Source organism: Talaromyces stipitatus, genomic scaffold (assembly GCF_000003125.1).
Source record: "Talaromyces stipitatus ATCC 10500 scf_1105507295511 genomic scaffold, whole genome shotgun sequence".
NCBI classification, from domain to species: Eukaryota; Fungi; Ascomycota; class Eurotiomycetes; order Eurotiales; family Trichocomaceae; genus Talaromyces; species Talaromyces stipitatus.
Window position 1 is genome coordinate 2,013,150 of NW_002990119.1, and position 16,344 is coordinate 2,029,493.

General features: G+C 45.2%; 6 protein-coding genes across 6 annotated transcripts; 4 read left to right on the top strand and 2 right to left on the bottom strand.

The window, feature by feature from the left end:
• Nucleotides 1–1,036: 1,036 nt before the first annotated feature.
• TSTA_104580 (maltose phosphorylase, putative) lies at nucleotides 1,037–4,223 on the top strand (the record flags this gene model as incomplete). The annotated part of the gene is made up of 4 exons (XM_002486437.1): nucleotides 1,037–1,346; nucleotides 1,405–2,771; nucleotides 2,832–3,122; nucleotides 3,171–4,223. The coding sequence occupies 4 exons, from the start codon at nucleotides 1,037–1,039 to the stop codon at nucleotides 4,221–4,223; spliced, it is 3,021 nt and encodes a 1,006-aa protein (XP_002486482.1).
• A 416-nt stretch (nucleotides 4,224–4,639) lies between these two features.
• On the top strand, nucleotides 4,640–6,969 carry TSTA_104590 (general amidase GmdB). Its single transcript, XM_002486438.1, has 5 exons — nucleotides 4,640–5,166; nucleotides 5,230–5,505; nucleotides 5,567–6,436; nucleotides 6,509–6,596; nucleotides 6,664–6,969. The coding sequence occupies exons 1-5, from the start codon at nucleotides 4,750–4,752 to the stop codon at nucleotides 6,783–6,785; spliced, it is 1,773 nt and encodes a 590-aa protein (XP_002486483.1). The 5' UTR covers nucleotides 4,640–4,749; the 3' UTR covers nucleotides 6,786–6,969.
• Nucleotides 6,970–8,073: 1,104 nt separating this feature from the next.
• On the top strand, nucleotides 8,074–9,548 carry TSTA_104600 (C6 finger domain protein, putative). The gene is made up of 4 exons (XM_002486439.1): nucleotides 8,074–8,101; nucleotides 8,204–8,916; nucleotides 8,970–9,405; nucleotides 9,471–9,548. The coding sequence occupies exons 2-3, from the start codon at nucleotides 8,533–8,535 to the stop codon at nucleotides 9,321–9,323; spliced, it is 738 nt and encodes a 245-aa protein (XP_002486484.1). The 5' UTR covers nucleotides 8,074–8,101; nucleotides 8,204–8,532; the 3' UTR covers nucleotides 9,324–9,405; nucleotides 9,471–9,548.
• Nucleotides 9,549–10,151: 603 nt separating this feature from the next.
• Nucleotides 10,152–12,330, top strand: TSTA_104610 (MFS transporter, putative; the record flags this gene model as incomplete). The annotated part of the gene is made up of 8 exons (XM_002486440.1): nucleotides 10,152–10,227; nucleotides 10,286–10,368; nucleotides 10,432–10,502; nucleotides 10,612–10,903; nucleotides 10,986–11,057; nucleotides 11,115–11,846; nucleotides 11,910–12,014; nucleotides 12,078–12,330. 8 exons carry the CDS (start codon nucleotides 10,152–10,154, stop codon nucleotides 12,315–12,317), a joined length of 1,671 nt encoding a protein of 556 aa, XP_002486485.1. The 3' UTR covers nucleotides 12,318–12,330.
• A 526-nt stretch (nucleotides 12,331–12,856) lies between these two features.
• TSTA_104620 (FAD dependent oxidoreductase, putative) lies at nucleotides 12,857–14,446 on the bottom strand (the record flags this gene model as incomplete). The annotated part of the gene is made up of 2 exons (XM_002486441.1): nucleotides 12,857–13,557; nucleotides 13,582–14,446. 2 exons carry the CDS (start codon nucleotides 14,444–14,446, stop codon nucleotides 12,857–12,859), a joined length of 1,566 nt encoding a protein of 521 aa, XP_002486486.1.
• Nucleotides 14,447–14,804: 358 nt separating this feature from the next.
• TSTA_104630 (uncharacterized protein) lies at nucleotides 14,805–15,770 on the bottom strand (the record flags this gene model as incomplete). Its single annotated transcript, XM_002486442.1, has 2 exons — nucleotides 14,805–15,642; nucleotides 15,728–15,770. 2 exons carry the CDS (start codon nucleotides 15,768–15,770, stop codon nucleotides 14,900–14,902), a joined length of 786 nt encoding a protein of 261 aa, XP_002486487.1. The 3' UTR covers nucleotides 14,805–14,899.
• Between the last annotated feature and the right edge of the window lie 574 nt (nucleotides 15,771–16,344).

The window sequence follows — 16,344 nt, forward strand, 5'->3', positions numbered from 1 at the left end:
AATTGGTGTCTCGGAGTGTAGAAGGAGGATGAAAGTTACCATATAAGAGGATGAGGTATTACACCGTTCCTCTGGATTTCTGACTCGAGACAGGGATGCCTGACTAACTATCTGAGAATATATAGCTATGCTCCGGAGATATATGAAGTGGCACTAGAGGCAATATAGTTGATGGGAACTCAAATTCACTCACTCGAATATTTCTATTCTGATCCACAGAAAAATATTTACGTACACATTTCCTGACGAATGCTTCCCCGAAACTCCTGAGTCACAAATCCCGATTAGTATCCCAGAACCCACACGCCGTGTTATAAAAAGGAGCAAGCTAGCCAACTGGACTGCTCACCTAGTCAACTAACAAGTGAAGCTAAATCGGCAAATAGTCCCTGCTGACAAGATGGCACCTGTATTATCTAACGTAGATTTCCATGCAACACACCACAGTCTGTTTGAAATCATCAACTACCGTGTCTCACGTTATGATAACAATTAACCAGCTGAGACAATGGGGAGCCTTATTTATTTATCTACCCTCTAGCCGTCTGTGGGGGAGTGATTAAATTCTTTACGTACATAATGTCAGCGCTCAATTGTTTGACTAATTAAGGGAAATGCATCTCCACTATTACCTGAAGGAAAGGATCTGAGCGAATTGAGGAACTAAGACATTGCGTTCGATGTAACATGAAGGATGAAGCTCTGTTTATTTATTTTTTACTTGTTACGCTAGTAACTCAGACTAAGTTAGTTATTTTACAGTCATCTTTTCGATTAGTAATTACGGCGTCTGTATGGTTTGGTAAAAGATTGTGACGGTAATGATACCATTAGGCCGTAATATAACGTTGTTAACTCACTGCACAATTATCTGATGACGAAGGTTTGAGATTGATGTTGTTTTTAAGATTGCGACATCTTGATGAGACACCCTGAAGCTGGTGACTAGTCGATTTTTGGCCCGAAGATTGAAGGAGATAGGAATATTGGACAAGTTGGAAGGCAGTGAGACGCGTAACAGTCACTGATCTAAGCTATGCTCAAGTCCCTCTATTGCATAGGAGTCGTGTCATTATATTATGTCATACAAGGATTGGACATAAGCAGATATCAACAAACATTAACAGACCATGCCATCCACTGTTTTGACAGAAATGAGGGCCTCAAATCCACATCTCTGCCTGAAACTGACAACTGGAACTGGGTTCTAGAGACAAATCAATTTGTGCCAAATCAGTATCAAAGAACGCCTTATATATCGAACGGATATATCGGTCAACGTTTGCCGGCAGAAGGAGTGGGATACTGGATTGACATCGATAAAGATGGGGAATATGTGAGGAACTGTACGGCAGTTTCACTCCTATTCTGACTGGATTTAACTAACTATCAGGCCTTACACAGCATGGCCATTGGATCAGCCTAGAGCAACATTTGGTACAGTTGCAGGATTCTGGAATCTACAATCACGAATGAAGCACGTGCTTCTACCGGACAACCTCAAAAAGGGAGGAGAATCAGTCCTTAGTGGAATTCCAGACTGGACTGGCTTGATCTTGACTACAAGAGATGGACACGCTTATAGACCGGGGGTTGATAAGAAGACTGTGGTAGGATTTCAACAGTCTCTCTCTGTCCGAAATGGACTTGTCCACACCAATGTGACATGGTCACCGACTCATGGTCTGGAGTATCAGCTGAATTTCACAGTGCTAGCCCATCGCGCTCGCCCGAATGTTGGCATTGTACGGTTGGACCTGTCCGCTAATAAGGAGGTAAATTGCTCTATTATCGATATTTTGGATGGGGCTGGGGCGGTTCGTGCGCAGTTCAATGATAAGGCGTTTGAGACGGCAGATAATGCCATTTGGACCAGTGTAAAACCACGTGGAATCAATTACAAGACTGCTCATATCTACTCCACGGTAACTTACGAGTCTTCAGATGAAGGAATGTTGAAAAATATTGAACAGACAAGAAAAGACGCGACTTTTTCTCCTTGGGCGTCTCAAAACGCTAGCACCGTTGCTCAAAGCTGGGATATACTTCTCAAGAATGAGCAATCCGTCACGTTTTACAAGTATGTGGGTATAGCATCAGATGATGCGTTCCCTCATGCTGCCCATAAAACGGCAATTCGGAGCGCTCTAGAAGCAAAGGCTACGGGTTGGCATTCTCTACTTGAAGAGCACGAATCAGCCTGGAGCCAAGTTTGGGATTCCGCCGACATCATCATCCCAGGAGACACTAAACTTCAAACTACCGTCCGAGCATCACTCTTTCACATACTTACCAACCTCAGGTCAGAAAGTGAAGACAAGAGGGGTATGTCAGACAACTCTATTACTGTTGGGGGTCTGTCTAGCGATTCGTATGCCGGCTTGGTTTTCTGGGATGCAGATACATGGGTATACCCGAGCATGCTAGCCTTGCACCGCGGGTATGCATCAACTATTAACAACTACCGAGGCCGTCTCCTACCACAAGCAATTAAGAATGCGCAATTTTATAATTATTCGGGCGCTCTTTACCCCTGGACAAGCGGCCGTTTTGGTAACTGTACAGGAACGGGTGTCTGTAAAGATTACCAATATCATCTCAACACGGACATTGCTTTAGCTCATTGGCAATATTTTCAAAGTACTCACGATACTGCTTGGTTACGTAACAAGGGTTGGCCAGTTATCAAGAATGTGGCTGATATGTTTGCTGCCTATGTTGTGCTCAATGAAACCACGCAAGAATATAAAACTATTCTCCTAGGGGAACCGGTGAGGTCACCAGCATATCCTGCTAATTCCAAATATGACTGTTACTAATCATGATTTTAGGATGAGTTTGCGTATTTTAAGAACAATGGAGCGTATACCAACGCTGGGATTAAAAGGCTACTGGGTGATATTGCCCCTGCAGCTGCAAAAACTCTCAATCATAAAATCCCTCGAAATTGGTCTAGAATCGCGGAGAAAATTAGAATACCCATTGATGATAAAAGCAATATTACTCTTGGTTTTGATGGAATGCAGGGAGATTGGAAAGTAAAACAGGCCAGCGTTGCTCTCCTGAATTACCCTCTTCAATACCAGATTAGTGAGGATCATACGCGAAACGATATGGCATATGTAAGTATTACGGTCTTCAAGAGTTATTTGGGCAACTAACAATTGCAGTATTCTTTGATCAATACTGCCGATGGTCCTGCTATGACATGGTCCATATTCGCCATCTCCGAGGCTCAATTGCAAGAAAGTGGTTGTGCAGCATATACGTATCTTCTTCGCAGTGGAGAGCCTTACTTTCGCCAACCATTCTACCAATTCAGTGAAACTGCAGTTGATAACTACGAAAATTCAGACGACTTCAACCCAGCTTTTCCTTTCGGACTATACCCTGCATTCCCATTTCTCACCGGCGCCGGGGGATATCTACAGGTATTCACACATGGGTTAACAGGAATGCGGCCGCATCTCGATTACCTGTTTTTTGATCCAACTCTACCACCGCAGATTCCTGAGGGGATCATCGTCAAAGGGATTAAGTGGCAGGGAGCAAGTTTTGATATATCTATTCAATTGGATTATACAACTATTGGAAGACGAAAGCTCTCTGTCTCTGCCGACAAGGTTCCCGCAGCTATACGAATTGGAAAGCAGAACCTTTCTCATGGAGACTATAAATTGCTTCCTGGAGAAATTCTAACTATACCAACACGGCGACCAGATCGAAACAATCTCCACAACGGGAATATCAATCTTGCTTTATGCAAGCCGATCGATGCCAATACTGGTCTTATGGGATCTGCAGAACAGAGCTGGGTCTTTGGTCGCTACCCTTCAAGTGCAGTAGATGGCTCTAATGCCACTGTTTGGCAGCCGTTGAGTCCTGAACCGGCATCGATCAGCGTAGCCCTAGAACAAAGGGTCAACGTCTCCCAGATAATCATCAACTGGGGTTCCACGCCGGCGTATGGTTTTACAATCCATGGTCATAAAGGCGAAACAGATATGACGACAACCTCGATTCTCTACCATACCAGTAAGGTCGAGATATCTGCACCTTATAATTCTAGTGATGTGTACGAGGTAAAGATCAGAGAAGGGAATACCACCATTGTGCAGTTACCCAGCATATTTGAAGCCACAAGCATCAGTCTGACAATTGAGGGAACTCAAGGCGAGGAGCAGAGGCTTGGAGCAACGGTGGCTGAGATGGTAATCCTTTAGATTTAAGTGAAGAAGCCACATTATGATCTGTTGTCGTTGATGTTCTGAATGTGACTCAATTCAAAGACATACCATAGCTATGTCCGTAGCCGAGATCCTAAGGAATTCGGGAACAAGTTGTAGGTAACATGACTTGATCTATGATAAATATTTTAACTACTTTTGTTATAGGTGACAGATATTAGTATGTAGACTCCTGAACAGCCGTATACCTCGCTCTATTCACATCGCGAATTGCAGCCATTCTAACAAGATCTTCAAAGCGGCCTAGTATCAATGACCACGATATCGATCCATGCTTGCTCGGTTTGGTGCCGATGTGATATTCCGAATTTCCGAACCAAAGAACGCTTAGACAGAATCCGGAAGGTCGACCCTGTAGATATGCTCTCCACATTTCTCCACCATGTTGACACGGGAGGGGATGGAGATTAGGAACGATATCAGTCCGAGGGTTTGGAGTAAACTTAGTATATGTGCCTAGGTAAGTATTCTGATTATGTAGTAGCTTTCTATATAATGCTTCATGCTCCACCAAATCTGTGCTTACGGTAATCATTTCGATTGTATGTTTGATAAATCGTCTTCGCGAAGCGTGAATACAAGCATGACGGCCGAGGAAACCATTCCAAAGGACACCAACTCGGAACTATGGCGAACGTTGGTTGCCAAAAAACAGATAGGAATTGAACAACAAATTCCAGCCGACTGGCGCTTGCCTAAGGAGTTCAACGACTCTCTATTCGAAGAGAAAAAGACTGCCGGAATAAACCTTATTGCAGCAGATATCCCCCGCAGAAGTGGTTTACTGTCTGAATCCGAGCTTGACATTACCGAAAACTACACGGCTACTGCCCTTTTGGAGCTGCTTGCGTCGGGGAAGTTCAGTTCGGTGGAAGTAACCACAGCGTTTTGTAAAAGGGCGGCGATTGCGCAGCAATTGGTAGGGATCCACCATATTTTTACGTCGATTGATTGAGAAAGTCAGTATAATAACTGTTGATAGATATCGTGCTTGACCGAAACATGCTTCCCTAAGGCGATCGAACGAGCTGCATTCTTGGACGAATACTTGGCCAAAACTGGAAAGCCTTTTGGGCCTCTGCATGGATTGCCAATTAGTGTGAAAGACAGCTTCAAGGTCAAAGGATTGCAGTCTACGATAGGTTACGTTTCGTTTTTGACGCATCCTGCCGAGACCTCGAACTCTCCTTTGATTGATATTCTGTTGAACCTCGGAGCCGTCATTTATGTTAAAACGAACATCCCTCAAACGATGATGGTGAGAGACATAGTATACTTATCAAACTTCGAGCAGGAGCTTACAAAATGATACTACATAGACAGGAGACTCAGAAAACAACATTTTTGGGCGTACCTTGAATCCCCATTCTACAAGTTTGACTGCAGGAGGTTCCAGTGGTGGCGAAGGTGCACTAGTTGCATTCAGAGGCTCTATTCTTGGAGTAGGGACTGATGTCGCAGGCTCGATCCGAATTCCATCGTTGTGTTGCGGCGTGTACGGATTCAAACCAACTGCTGACCGTATTCCATTCGGAGACTCAAAGTCGGAATTAGCAACGGGATATCCGGGCATTGTTGCATCAGCAGGACCTTTGGCGCATAACCTAGAAGATATAAAGATAATCATGGACACCGTGCTAAGCGCACATCCGGAGGACCTTGACGTGACAGCTATTGGTGCTCCATGGAGCTACCGATTCGAAAAGACCGGACAAGAAAAGTTGACGATTGGGGTGCTATGGGAAGATCCTTCCTTTCCTCTCCATCCACCTGTTCGCCGCAATCTTGAATCAGCCATATCGGCTTTGCAGAAAAAGGGCCATAAAATCGTCCGGCTGATTGCAACAGAAAGCTGTAGTGTAGCTTATGGCAATCGTCTTGCATTTCAGTACTTTACTTACGTCCCGCAAAAAGATCACATTGCAGCTAGTGGAGAGCCCCCTATCACCTCAGTGGCTAAGAGGTCGCATCCTATGTACACTGGTCCTCCCCCTGTTGACCCTGAACTGGACTTTGGGAACAAGCTAGCTGCGCTGGCTAGAGCAAGATTTCGATATATGGAGTCCTGGAGGCAGCTATGGGTCGATAATCATCTTGATGCTATTCTCACACCTGGAGCACAGAATACTGCCGTACCGCACGACACATATGGCTGGCCACCATATACACTGGTGTGGAATGTCCTTGACGTAAGTTTGCTCTCTTTTCAGCCACTGGAGCATATATACAGCGTGAAAAGTCGCTAACACTTCCGATCAAAGTACCCTGCTTGCATTATCCCTTACGGAGAGGCATCTAAAGAGCTGGACCCGGAACCGATGACTATAAATGACGGCGTTCAGCCATCTTGTAAGTGCAATAATTCCATTCACCATGTAGTCTTGTCCCAGGCCCGTATAGCTGATTTTTTTTTTAGATAATCCGGAAGCTGTCGATGGTGCACCGTGTGCTCTACAAGTCATCACTCGAAGATTCCAGGACGAGATGTGTTTGTATGTCTCAGAGATTATAGATAGAGATATAAAAGATAGTTCTTGAGAGATATTTTATTCGGATGCTGCAAGAAAGCAAGAATATGCGCTTGGGATGCGATATCAATCAGTCCATGGATGTGACTGCGACGCTGAGACGCCAGTGGCTTTGTTGGGATCAATTATTGTATCTGTTATCTGATACCGGATATTCCATTTGTACTTCAGCACCATTTTAATTAGTTAACTTATTACAGTTGCCCAATGGGATAATATTATCTAGGAGCTTAGAGGTTGACGTCTACTGTCTTTAGAACTAAAAATAGATTCATCGTACACACCTTAACACCGGAGACTCCGGATTTGCTGATAGATAAGGAGTGCAGGTTGGTGTCCATCATCTCCTACAATCTAAGCTGCTGAAAGTAGTCTTGACCGCACAGTAATGGATTGATAACGTAGTGAGCATCAAAGGTGTATAATTATGCTAGGGTTATTGATATAATTAGCAGGGTTAGGGGAATTAGTGTTATCTGGTCATGATAACACATTGAAGATTGACCAACTGGAATTCACAGGAGACGTATCACACTAGATCAAAAGAGGAAGGTGGACGCGATCCAATCTTCGGTAGGTTTGATAACGAACTGCCGACCTCGTCTTGCTCAGTTTCACTTTATCTGCTCTGAATTTGCAGGGTTTCGAAGCCGACTAGTCAGTGAACTCTCTTGACTTCATTCAAATCTGAAATAGGCATGTCGTCCCGTAATCGGCGAACGCGAGAAGGCTGTTGGACTTGCAAGAATAGAAGGCGCAAGTGTGACGCTCAACGGCCCACTTGTCGGAATTGTGAGCAGCGTGGCATTGCTTGTGAAGGTTATGAAGTCCGACTGCGATGGGGCACAGGGATCGCATCTCGGGGAAAATTTACTGGCGCCGATAAGCCTTTGGAGGAGGCTGTACCTCCACGGCCAAACGGTCGTCTCCGTGATGTGGCTCGTGACAGAAAAACAGTACTAGCAAACCGTGAAGATAAGCAGCAACAGCAAGATAGGTGTCATGGTCAAAATCAGATATCTCTGACTGGCGGTGACCAGCGGACTGCGTCGCATCCAGGAGATAACTCTACTCTATGTTGGTGGTTCTAATTGTATCTGGCAGCCCCTCGAGCTGTCGTTACTAGTTGGCTTTATTGATCGTGTTTTACTCACGTGCAAATAGATCGACCATTAATCCTTGAGCCTATGGAAATTCGACGGTTTGTAGAACAAACTCCAGAGAACACAATCGCCGCGTGGATATCGACCCAGAAGCCACATCATCTACGAAGGTCACTTCCCACCGAGGAAGATGTGAGAAAAGACCAAATGCTGTTCCAAGACTGTAATAAAACCTTCCTGCCCAGTTTTCTTGATTCTATTTGCATTGATATTACACACTGCTTCTGGGGATCTTGATTACCTGACACATGATGACATCTTTTAGTTATGAGTTCTGGTATCAAGCTTCTTCATGCTACACCACTCGAAGAAAGTCCATTGTTACCACGTTGTCCCCAACTTTGCGAAGAGTCTGAAGCCTTGTACTTTATATGCCTTGCGATCCAGTGTCACGTCGCTCATGAAGAAGAATCGCTGTTTCTCGAATACTACGATAAGGCGTTGAGCAGATTTCGGACCGAGCTGGCACAGAGCGAGACCGAAATAGAAAACGCGACTCTGACAGCCGGGCTACTGTTATCCACAACGGGGGTGATTATCCCAAGTTCTTCCTAAGCTAGAGATTACATTCATCTAACTAGGCAGGAGCAGATTATGCGCGGCGTTCCCTGGACCATGCACCTCGAGGGTATATACAACATCCTCTGCGCCCAAGGCTTTCAAAATATGAACCGAGAGAACGAAAGTTTTCGAAATCATTTGGTTGAAGTCATGGGGGTAATGGATATGTCTGTTTTTATACTCGGCCGCCAAACACCCTATTTTGGAATCTGGCGTCAGCATCGCCATGGCCCTGTAAATATGTCCAAACAAGGCGACGTTGAAACGGTGACTGGCTTACCTCGCTCATTGCTCGATTTGTACTCCGGCATTGGCGAAACGACTAGCGAACAGGATCTATGGAATTGGCCTGGGGAAAAGGGTAATTTGCTTCAGTGTCAACTCTGGGAAGCTCACCGTCTTTCAGCCATCTTAAATGTGCGTCGCCTAGCACGAAAGAAATCGTCACCGGCCATGGACAAACGTCCTAGAGAGCAGTAGCACATCGTATCGAGCACCGACACCGAAATCCTTGTCATGCGCATTCTCAGCTCTCTGACGCTATCTTGAGGGCGCATATTGACATGGATAAAGAAGCCGAAGAAAACCAGGTCGTCAATGCGCTGAATTATCCTGCTCTTATCGCAGCACAGGAGGTTGAAATTTTGAGGAATAATCCAGACTCAATGTCTCTTATCCGTCGTTGCCTTCAATCGCATTCTAAAGCCGGTTTCGGCTCCAAACTGCTTTTGAATTTACTGGTGGAATTTTGGGAATTCAATGATCCAAATTTGGATCTTGACAGTCTAGCGAGCTTTCATCACGTCGAAGCGGGAATTTTATGAAAGCAGAGCAGTAAAGATCTCTTCTTTTACAGAAAGCTGCGGCTGCAATCAAGACGTCTTTTGCCATCAAAAGTTTTTGACTGTGAGCAATGAAGCTTTCTCCGGCTGAGGAAATATGTAGATCAAACTAACCAGAAAACGTAAAAGCCAAGGGGGGTCGACCTACCGCATTCGGTTCTGTCCATATGCCCCGGAAGGGTTCTTCCTTGAGCTTATGCGCCACATCATACATGATTGGATTCGAAAGCCGACGGGGTTTGTGATACACGGGCATTATTAGCACTCTAAATCCCTGGAGCCCTACTATGTATGGAAGACTTGGCCACGAAAATCGGTCTACGCTTTTCCTGTCCTGGTAGGTCGACGCACGTCTCAACCTGAGGGCTCAGGGCTCTTATCAGATAGACACGATCTGTTCTGTAGCCTAGACTACAGGGAACGATATATCCCAACTCGGTTTGACTACCGTCCAGTCATCTAAGGTCAAAAATGACTGCTAGACGCCCAAGAGTAAATGACTCAAGGTTTGACACTGGTCCCGTTTTAGCTTTATCTATGGTCCGACCCCGCATTTATCAGTATCTCCAAGCGGCAGATCCGTAGTTTCATAGCAGACTACTATCAAACCTAACCTGATCCTTTGAGTTCCCTATCAAGACATCAAAACTTACCTCACCATCGCCCATAATGTAGCAAGTCGGTTCAAGGTATATGAACCCCCTTCCGCCCTCCTTGACGTGTCTATACTCGTGCATACAGCAAATTCTCATTAAAGTCTAGAGTGGAATATCTTCCTAATTCCAAACTGTGGTGAGAGTGATCCGTGCGATGGCTACCGAGACCAGCCCCAATTGCCACTCCCATGAGGAGGACTTGCCTCCAGGCACTTTCCTTCTTGTTCGTCGTATGTTCTTGAGAACCCTCCAAGCACAGGATCTTACTGAAATTTCATCTTTCGGCAGATGAGAGCAATGAGGACCATACCCAGAGTCAGGACACGGTCATGCTTGATCCAGTCCCGTCCAATGATCCCAATCAGCCACTGGTAAGCCGTTCTTTTCATCTGGTCCGAAACCTTGCTTGTCGAAAGGCTAAAAGAAGAGAACAGAACTGGAGCATGAGACGCAAAGCCGTCAATTACACCCTTGTCATGGCAGTATCTTGCCTGATCTTCACGTCGTGCGTCATGGGCCCCCTTCTCAAAAAGAAACTCGAAACATCTTAAGAGCAGGACAAGAAACTGTTGGCCCTGTGGAGTAACTGAAGTAGCTGACTTTTTTTTCCCCAGGATCACCATACAACAGAACTTCTGGCAACTGATGGTGGTTGATTTGAATGTAACCTACAAACAGCTTGCCAATTCAAATTCGGTCAACTATGTCGGCTTGTCGTGTGGATGTATAATGTTCATTCCCTTTTCCAGAAAATTTGGTCGCCGCCCGATTTACTTGATTTCGACGGTTCTGATGCTGGCGACAGCTCTTTGGTCTGCAAGAATGAAGTCCATGTGGGAAGTTTACGTGACGAATCTGATTCAAGGGTTGGCTGGAGCAACGAATGAGACTCTCGCCCAGATGACTGTTAGTGATCCTCCAGTCTAATCTATTTTGTGATATCAACTCTTCACAAAAGCGTGCTTCTGTTGACCATTTCTTCATACAGATTGGCGACTTGTTTTTTGTCCATCACCGTGCCACTGCTAACGGATTGTACGTAACTACGGTCATGATCGGAGTAAGTATATTTCTATCTAAATGAGTTCTTCAGCCATGATACTGACTCTCCCAAAAGAGCTTCCTGATACCAGTGCTAGCCGGTGTCCAAGCGACTCACCAGGGATGGAGATGGTCGTACTGGACTTTATCAGCCGTCAATGGGGTCCTAGTCTTATTGTTCTTTTTTTTTTATGAAGAAACTAAGTTCTCCACAGAAGTCATAGAAGGCTTGCAGACCCCTACTCAGGTACCCACCGAGAGACCACTGGATAAAAAATGCGATGTCGCTTCAGGCGAATGCGAAGTGCAGGCCGATGATGGTACCAAGCAAAACAAGCATGCTTCAGCTTCTCATCCGTCTGCAACGAATCACGAATTTGACTATTCAATTCCCATGAATTCTTGGAAAAAACGACTTGCACTGATAACGCCCTCTTCGGAGCCCATCTGGCCCTACTTTTACCGACCCTTTCAGACAGCGATATACTTCCCTACCGTCTTGTTCGTCGGCATACAGTATGCCGCTCTGATTGTCTGGCTAGCAATCATTGCGAACGTGATAGCACTCGTCTTCCCTCTACCGCCGTACAATTTCAATCCGCAACAAGTAGGATATATGAGTTTTGGTCCCTTTGTTGGTAATCTTCTTGGAAGTATTTACGGAGGCCTCCTTGGCGACTGGACGATTTTGTTTTTCTCTCGCCGCAACAAAGGTTACTACGAACCGGAGATGCGGCTCTATACTTTGCATATACCTGCCATTTTCCTATGCGGCGGCATTATCATGTTTGGCACAACCGTAGCACAGGTAAGTAACATGACATTCCTCCCATTTTGAAAGATTACTCAAAAGGCTAATTGATGTGCGAAGGGTATGCATTGGATTCTCCCTAGTATAGGAGGAGCTCTCTTTGGATTTGGGTTGGGCAGTATTGGTGATGCCGCGTTGACCTTGGTTCTTGACAGCTATCCAGAGGTGAGTTCTTTCACCATTCAACCTCCCAGCTTTTTTCAGTGTGACTGATTAGGGTTCCTACAGATTGTCAGCGATGCAATGACTATCATCGCTTTCATGCGCAACGCAATTAGTATCGGCATTCCCTTCGCCCTCGTTCCCTGGATGGGGAAAGGTGTTTCCAATATGTTTATTGAATGTGGATGTATGAGTCTGGCGTTCTCCGGGCTGATCATCCCCATGATCATATATGGCAGAGAAGCCAGAAGACGAACAGCACCAAAGTATATGGCCATGGCAGCGCGTTTGAAAGGACTCCACTAGTCCCTGACCTTGGTCAAACATGTGTGTGCTACAAATCATCTTTGAAGACCACTTGACAACTCCTGTCTTCGAAGAAAATTGCGTGTCTGCTTCTCAGCCTACTTTCGCAGACAGAGACTTCCAATCAATCATCATGTTATTCTCATCACTATGCAGATCTGGTGTATCCCTGCTTAGCCATATGCATCTACTTCCTCTACTATTTATTCTCCTTACAACCTAATTGATCCATGAAATGCTTGAATTTTGGAACTTTAATATTCCTTGTCAGAGACGTGATTTTCAATCTGGCCTCGAATTGTAAAACTAAGTTGAGCTCGAAATCGGGTTATCTGCGTTATTAGACACTGTTGCAGCGGTGGGTGCTCATCATTTATAATTCGAATCCTTTTATAGAATGTAAGATAAATTGAACCATTATAAATTGTCAAATCAATTAGATTATTTGATGGTCAGGAAATGCTGTGCAATGACTATAACATTAGAGCAGTTCTTAATTGATATAGGTTTAATGAGATCCATGGATGCTATTAACAGATTCAGCTACTTTCTCCGGTATACTGAGGTATGAAAGACGACTTGATCCTCTCCTCAGTTACCAGAAGCTGCTCTGGAAACCAGGACGATATATCAGGAGAAATAGAAGACTTTAACTTGTTATCATGAGCAAGCAACGTAATAGCCAGGGCCTCACCACAGAGCCAAGCATTCACCATTCCCTCACCAGAGAATCCTGCCGACACCCATTCTCCTCCTTCTGGCAGTTCATCTTGGCTCTTTTCTCCTTCACGTTGGGTTGTAGAAGCTGGCAGTCTGCCAACCCACGGCATACCGTCAGAGCTAAATCCCATAGTACCAGTCCACATGCTCTTGACGCTTGGTCCAGGAACTACTCCCCAGTTCTCTCGTCCGAACACAGCAGATAAAGCACCGGATAAGTGAATATCAGTATAGACACTCATGTCTCCATCCGTAGCAACTCCCATGTCTCGAAGACCGCCATGTTCGCCTTGCGCAAACCCGCCTCCAAACATCATCTCACCACAGGACACGTTGGAACTCTCAGGCAATTGAGTCAAGTAATCGAAACCTTTCGCATAATTAAACTGCCAAGAGTACTTTTCTCCGTACGCAGGGAACTTCTCACCGGGAGTCTGAGCTGACATTTGACCACGGACGGGGTAGACTCGTCCACGCAGGCAAGGAACAAGATGGCTAACGTGCGCATTTGTGCAATGCACTATATGTCTACATTTGATTATACCACGTGGTGTCGTTACTGAATACTGGTCTGAGCTGCCTTGAGCACTCGGGTTCCTTTCAATCTTCGTTACTGGGGTTTTTGTCTCGAGGCGGAAGTTATCTCCGAATTTTCGACGCACATGGTTGAGAATACCGGTGACAAGTTTGTAAGGCCAGAGTGCTCCCGCAGGCCCTGATATTACTCCCGCTGCCGTTGGAAGCTTGAATTCGATAGGCATATTCTCTCTATCATAGCCAGCCCATTCCTTGGTCTCTTCTGGCATTGCCTCTTTTAGACACTTCAAGTGAGCCTTTGCCACGGCCCAGGTTTCCTGGTCAAGATACACGGAAAGAAATCTCACTTTTCGTGCTTGACACTCGCTCTCAATTCCGAGTTGCTTAGCCACATCTAACATGATTTGCAAGTGGGAAAGGCGAAATCGCAGAATCTTCTTCGCCGCCTTGACACCATATGTTTCCTCGTAGTATACGTACTCCTCTGCCGTCTCGAGTATGTGGCCACCGTTGCGACCTGTAGCACCACTACAAGTATTTCGAGATTCGAGCATAACGACAGCGGGAATAGCGGACATGGAGATGTTAGAGTCCATTTCATCTTGTTTCTCATTTTCTCGAAACTGCAACAGAGAGAGTGCAATGGATGTCCCCGTTATTCCGGAGCCGATGATAACGGTATCTGCTGTAGAAGGTAGTCCAGAAGACTGCACTTGATGAACATTTGGATCAGGCTGTTGTAGCCAGAACGATTCTGTTGTCTTTGCGGCGGCATCTGGATATCCAGGATCGGAGTAGATCCTGTCTATAGCTTCCTGTCTATCTTGAACAGCAACTGCAGGATTGTCTAGAATGATTCGTGCGAAAGACATTTTGATTTGTGTATCTTTTTCTATGCACTTGAATCCTTTGGTTATTGAGATAGATTTCAATGGGGCTGTTTTCAAGTACGTGTTGTAATGGCTTATTCAACATGGGTCTCGTACGCTGGAGACATACAGAGAGACAATATAGTTGTCAATCCACCCATTAACCCCTCGGAGAGGACATATGTAGTCTTTAGAATGTAGTAAACAATTGCTCCTTTCCTTTCACATGCATGTTCAGCTTTCATCGAGCCAACCACAGCTTGAGGGTAGACCTTCCGTAAACGGCAAACGAGGCGTCCAGTTGATTCTCTACATGCTATCAACATTTAAAGTTGCTTTATCAGTAGCGAATTCAATCTCTGGAAAAGATAAATGACTGGCATAATCGAAGAATTGGAACAATAATCAACATGAGCGATAGTTTATCGAAGTTACATCTATACCTTGGTTGGTTGCTTAAGCCGAGTCGGCAAGTTCACGAAACGCCGCACTTATCTTCTTCAACAACTGAGCTCCGCGTGGAAAGTCATGTCCGAGCGGATGATGAATCTCCTGCACCAGATCTGACTCGCAAAGTGCCAGCGTATGAGCGCCGTTGTCATGTGCATCACCACTCTCCGGACATCGCACATGCAAGGTCGGTATAGTGATCAATGTCCCATGAAAGTTCGCATCATAGCGAGTCATCCCATATACCCCGTCCGTGAAGAATGGAGTTCCATCCTCCAATAGCCTTGTTTGCAGAGACTCGACTTCCTGCCGAATTGCGTCCGAATCCGGCATATCTGCTCTCTTGTGGAATGATTTTCTCGCACGCGTCGCGCTCGGTCGCAAGTATTCATCCAGAGCTGCTTTTACGACCGGGTTCCTCACGGAGTCGACATCAATAACACCATCTTGGACTTTTTCATTTTCAAGTCTAAACGCTTTAAGAGGGCTAATGGCGTTGATGAAGCATGCGAACCGAAACGGCCTCTCATCCGGGGATTTGAAGGGGTGTTTCTCAGCGTCAGAGCAAATGATCTGTCCAGCCAATGATGCCCCTGCAGAATATCCCAGCACTCCATCAAATGGACCTTCTATTTTAATAAGCTCTAATAAGGACTCTTCTGTGTCTAGTACGGATTGTGCAGATAGGGGATTGTAGTAGCCATATAGGGGGAGATCAGATGCAGCTGTTGTATATAGAGACCAGTTTCCTAAGCAAAGACTATTAGCTTCTCCCAATCCTCCAAAAATATACTCAAAAGTAATAATTGTGCTGTGCCCAAATTTCTTTCGTACCTTCTGTATGTAACACAGTCCCTTGTACAAATTCAAAGTCCATGTCATCTAGATCCGCCCGGATAGCCGCTGTCAATTTCAGAATGTCAGCGTGGTTGATCACAGCAGAGCAATACACTGAGTGATACCGGTTTGAAGTTTAAAAATCTAAGAATGGCTATCATTAGTGAGATATTCACTGGACTACTTTGAGAAAGTCAAACCTCATTGTTAGAGCCCCTTCCGTGTAGGCAAAGGATTCTCATTTCGCTACCTTTGACACATTATAGTGCTTGGAGACCAATTTCCATAAGTCAGATATCACATTGACCAAGGCCCTTAGATGATAAACTGCAGTGTTTGGGCAGGAGGGATTCTCAGTATAGCAATTCTACTACTACTCGAGTGGAGCCATCGCCTTACCAGGAAACCAAAAAAAAGTACTTACGTATAATGACCCCGCACCTTACAGTGTCTATCTATTTAGGCCCCCAAAATCGGCCGCAGATTGCTGAAAGCTGACGTTGATCCATTGTTGAAGCTTGACCGATACTTACAGGATGAGATACTGGGCACGTTTTCATACGAGTGTATTGTATCGTTGTATCAGGTATGGTAAATTACCCATACTGTACAAG

Bases quoted from the DNA above. Each gene is read 5' to 3' on its own strand.
- TSTA_104590 (XM_002486438.1), top strand. From the start codon at position 4,750: ATGCTCCACCAAATCTGTGCTTACGGTAATCATTTCGATTGTATGTTT. The intron at 5,167-5,229 runs GTAGGGATCCAC...AACTGTTGATAG, and splicing joins CGGCGATTGCGCAGCAATTG to ATATCGTGCTTGACCGAAAC. The intron at 5,506-5,566 runs GTGAGAGACATA...GATACTACATAG, and splicing joins ACATCCCTCAAACGATGATG to ACAGGAGACTCAGAAAACAA.
- TSTA_104600 (XM_002486439.1), top strand. From the start codon at position 8,533: ATGCGCGGCGTTCCCTGGACCATGCACCTCGAGGGTATATACAACATC. The intron at 8,917-8,969 runs GTGCGTCGCCTA...CAAACGTCCTAG, and splicing joins GTCTTTCAGCCATCTTAAAT to AGAGCAGTAGCACATCGTAT.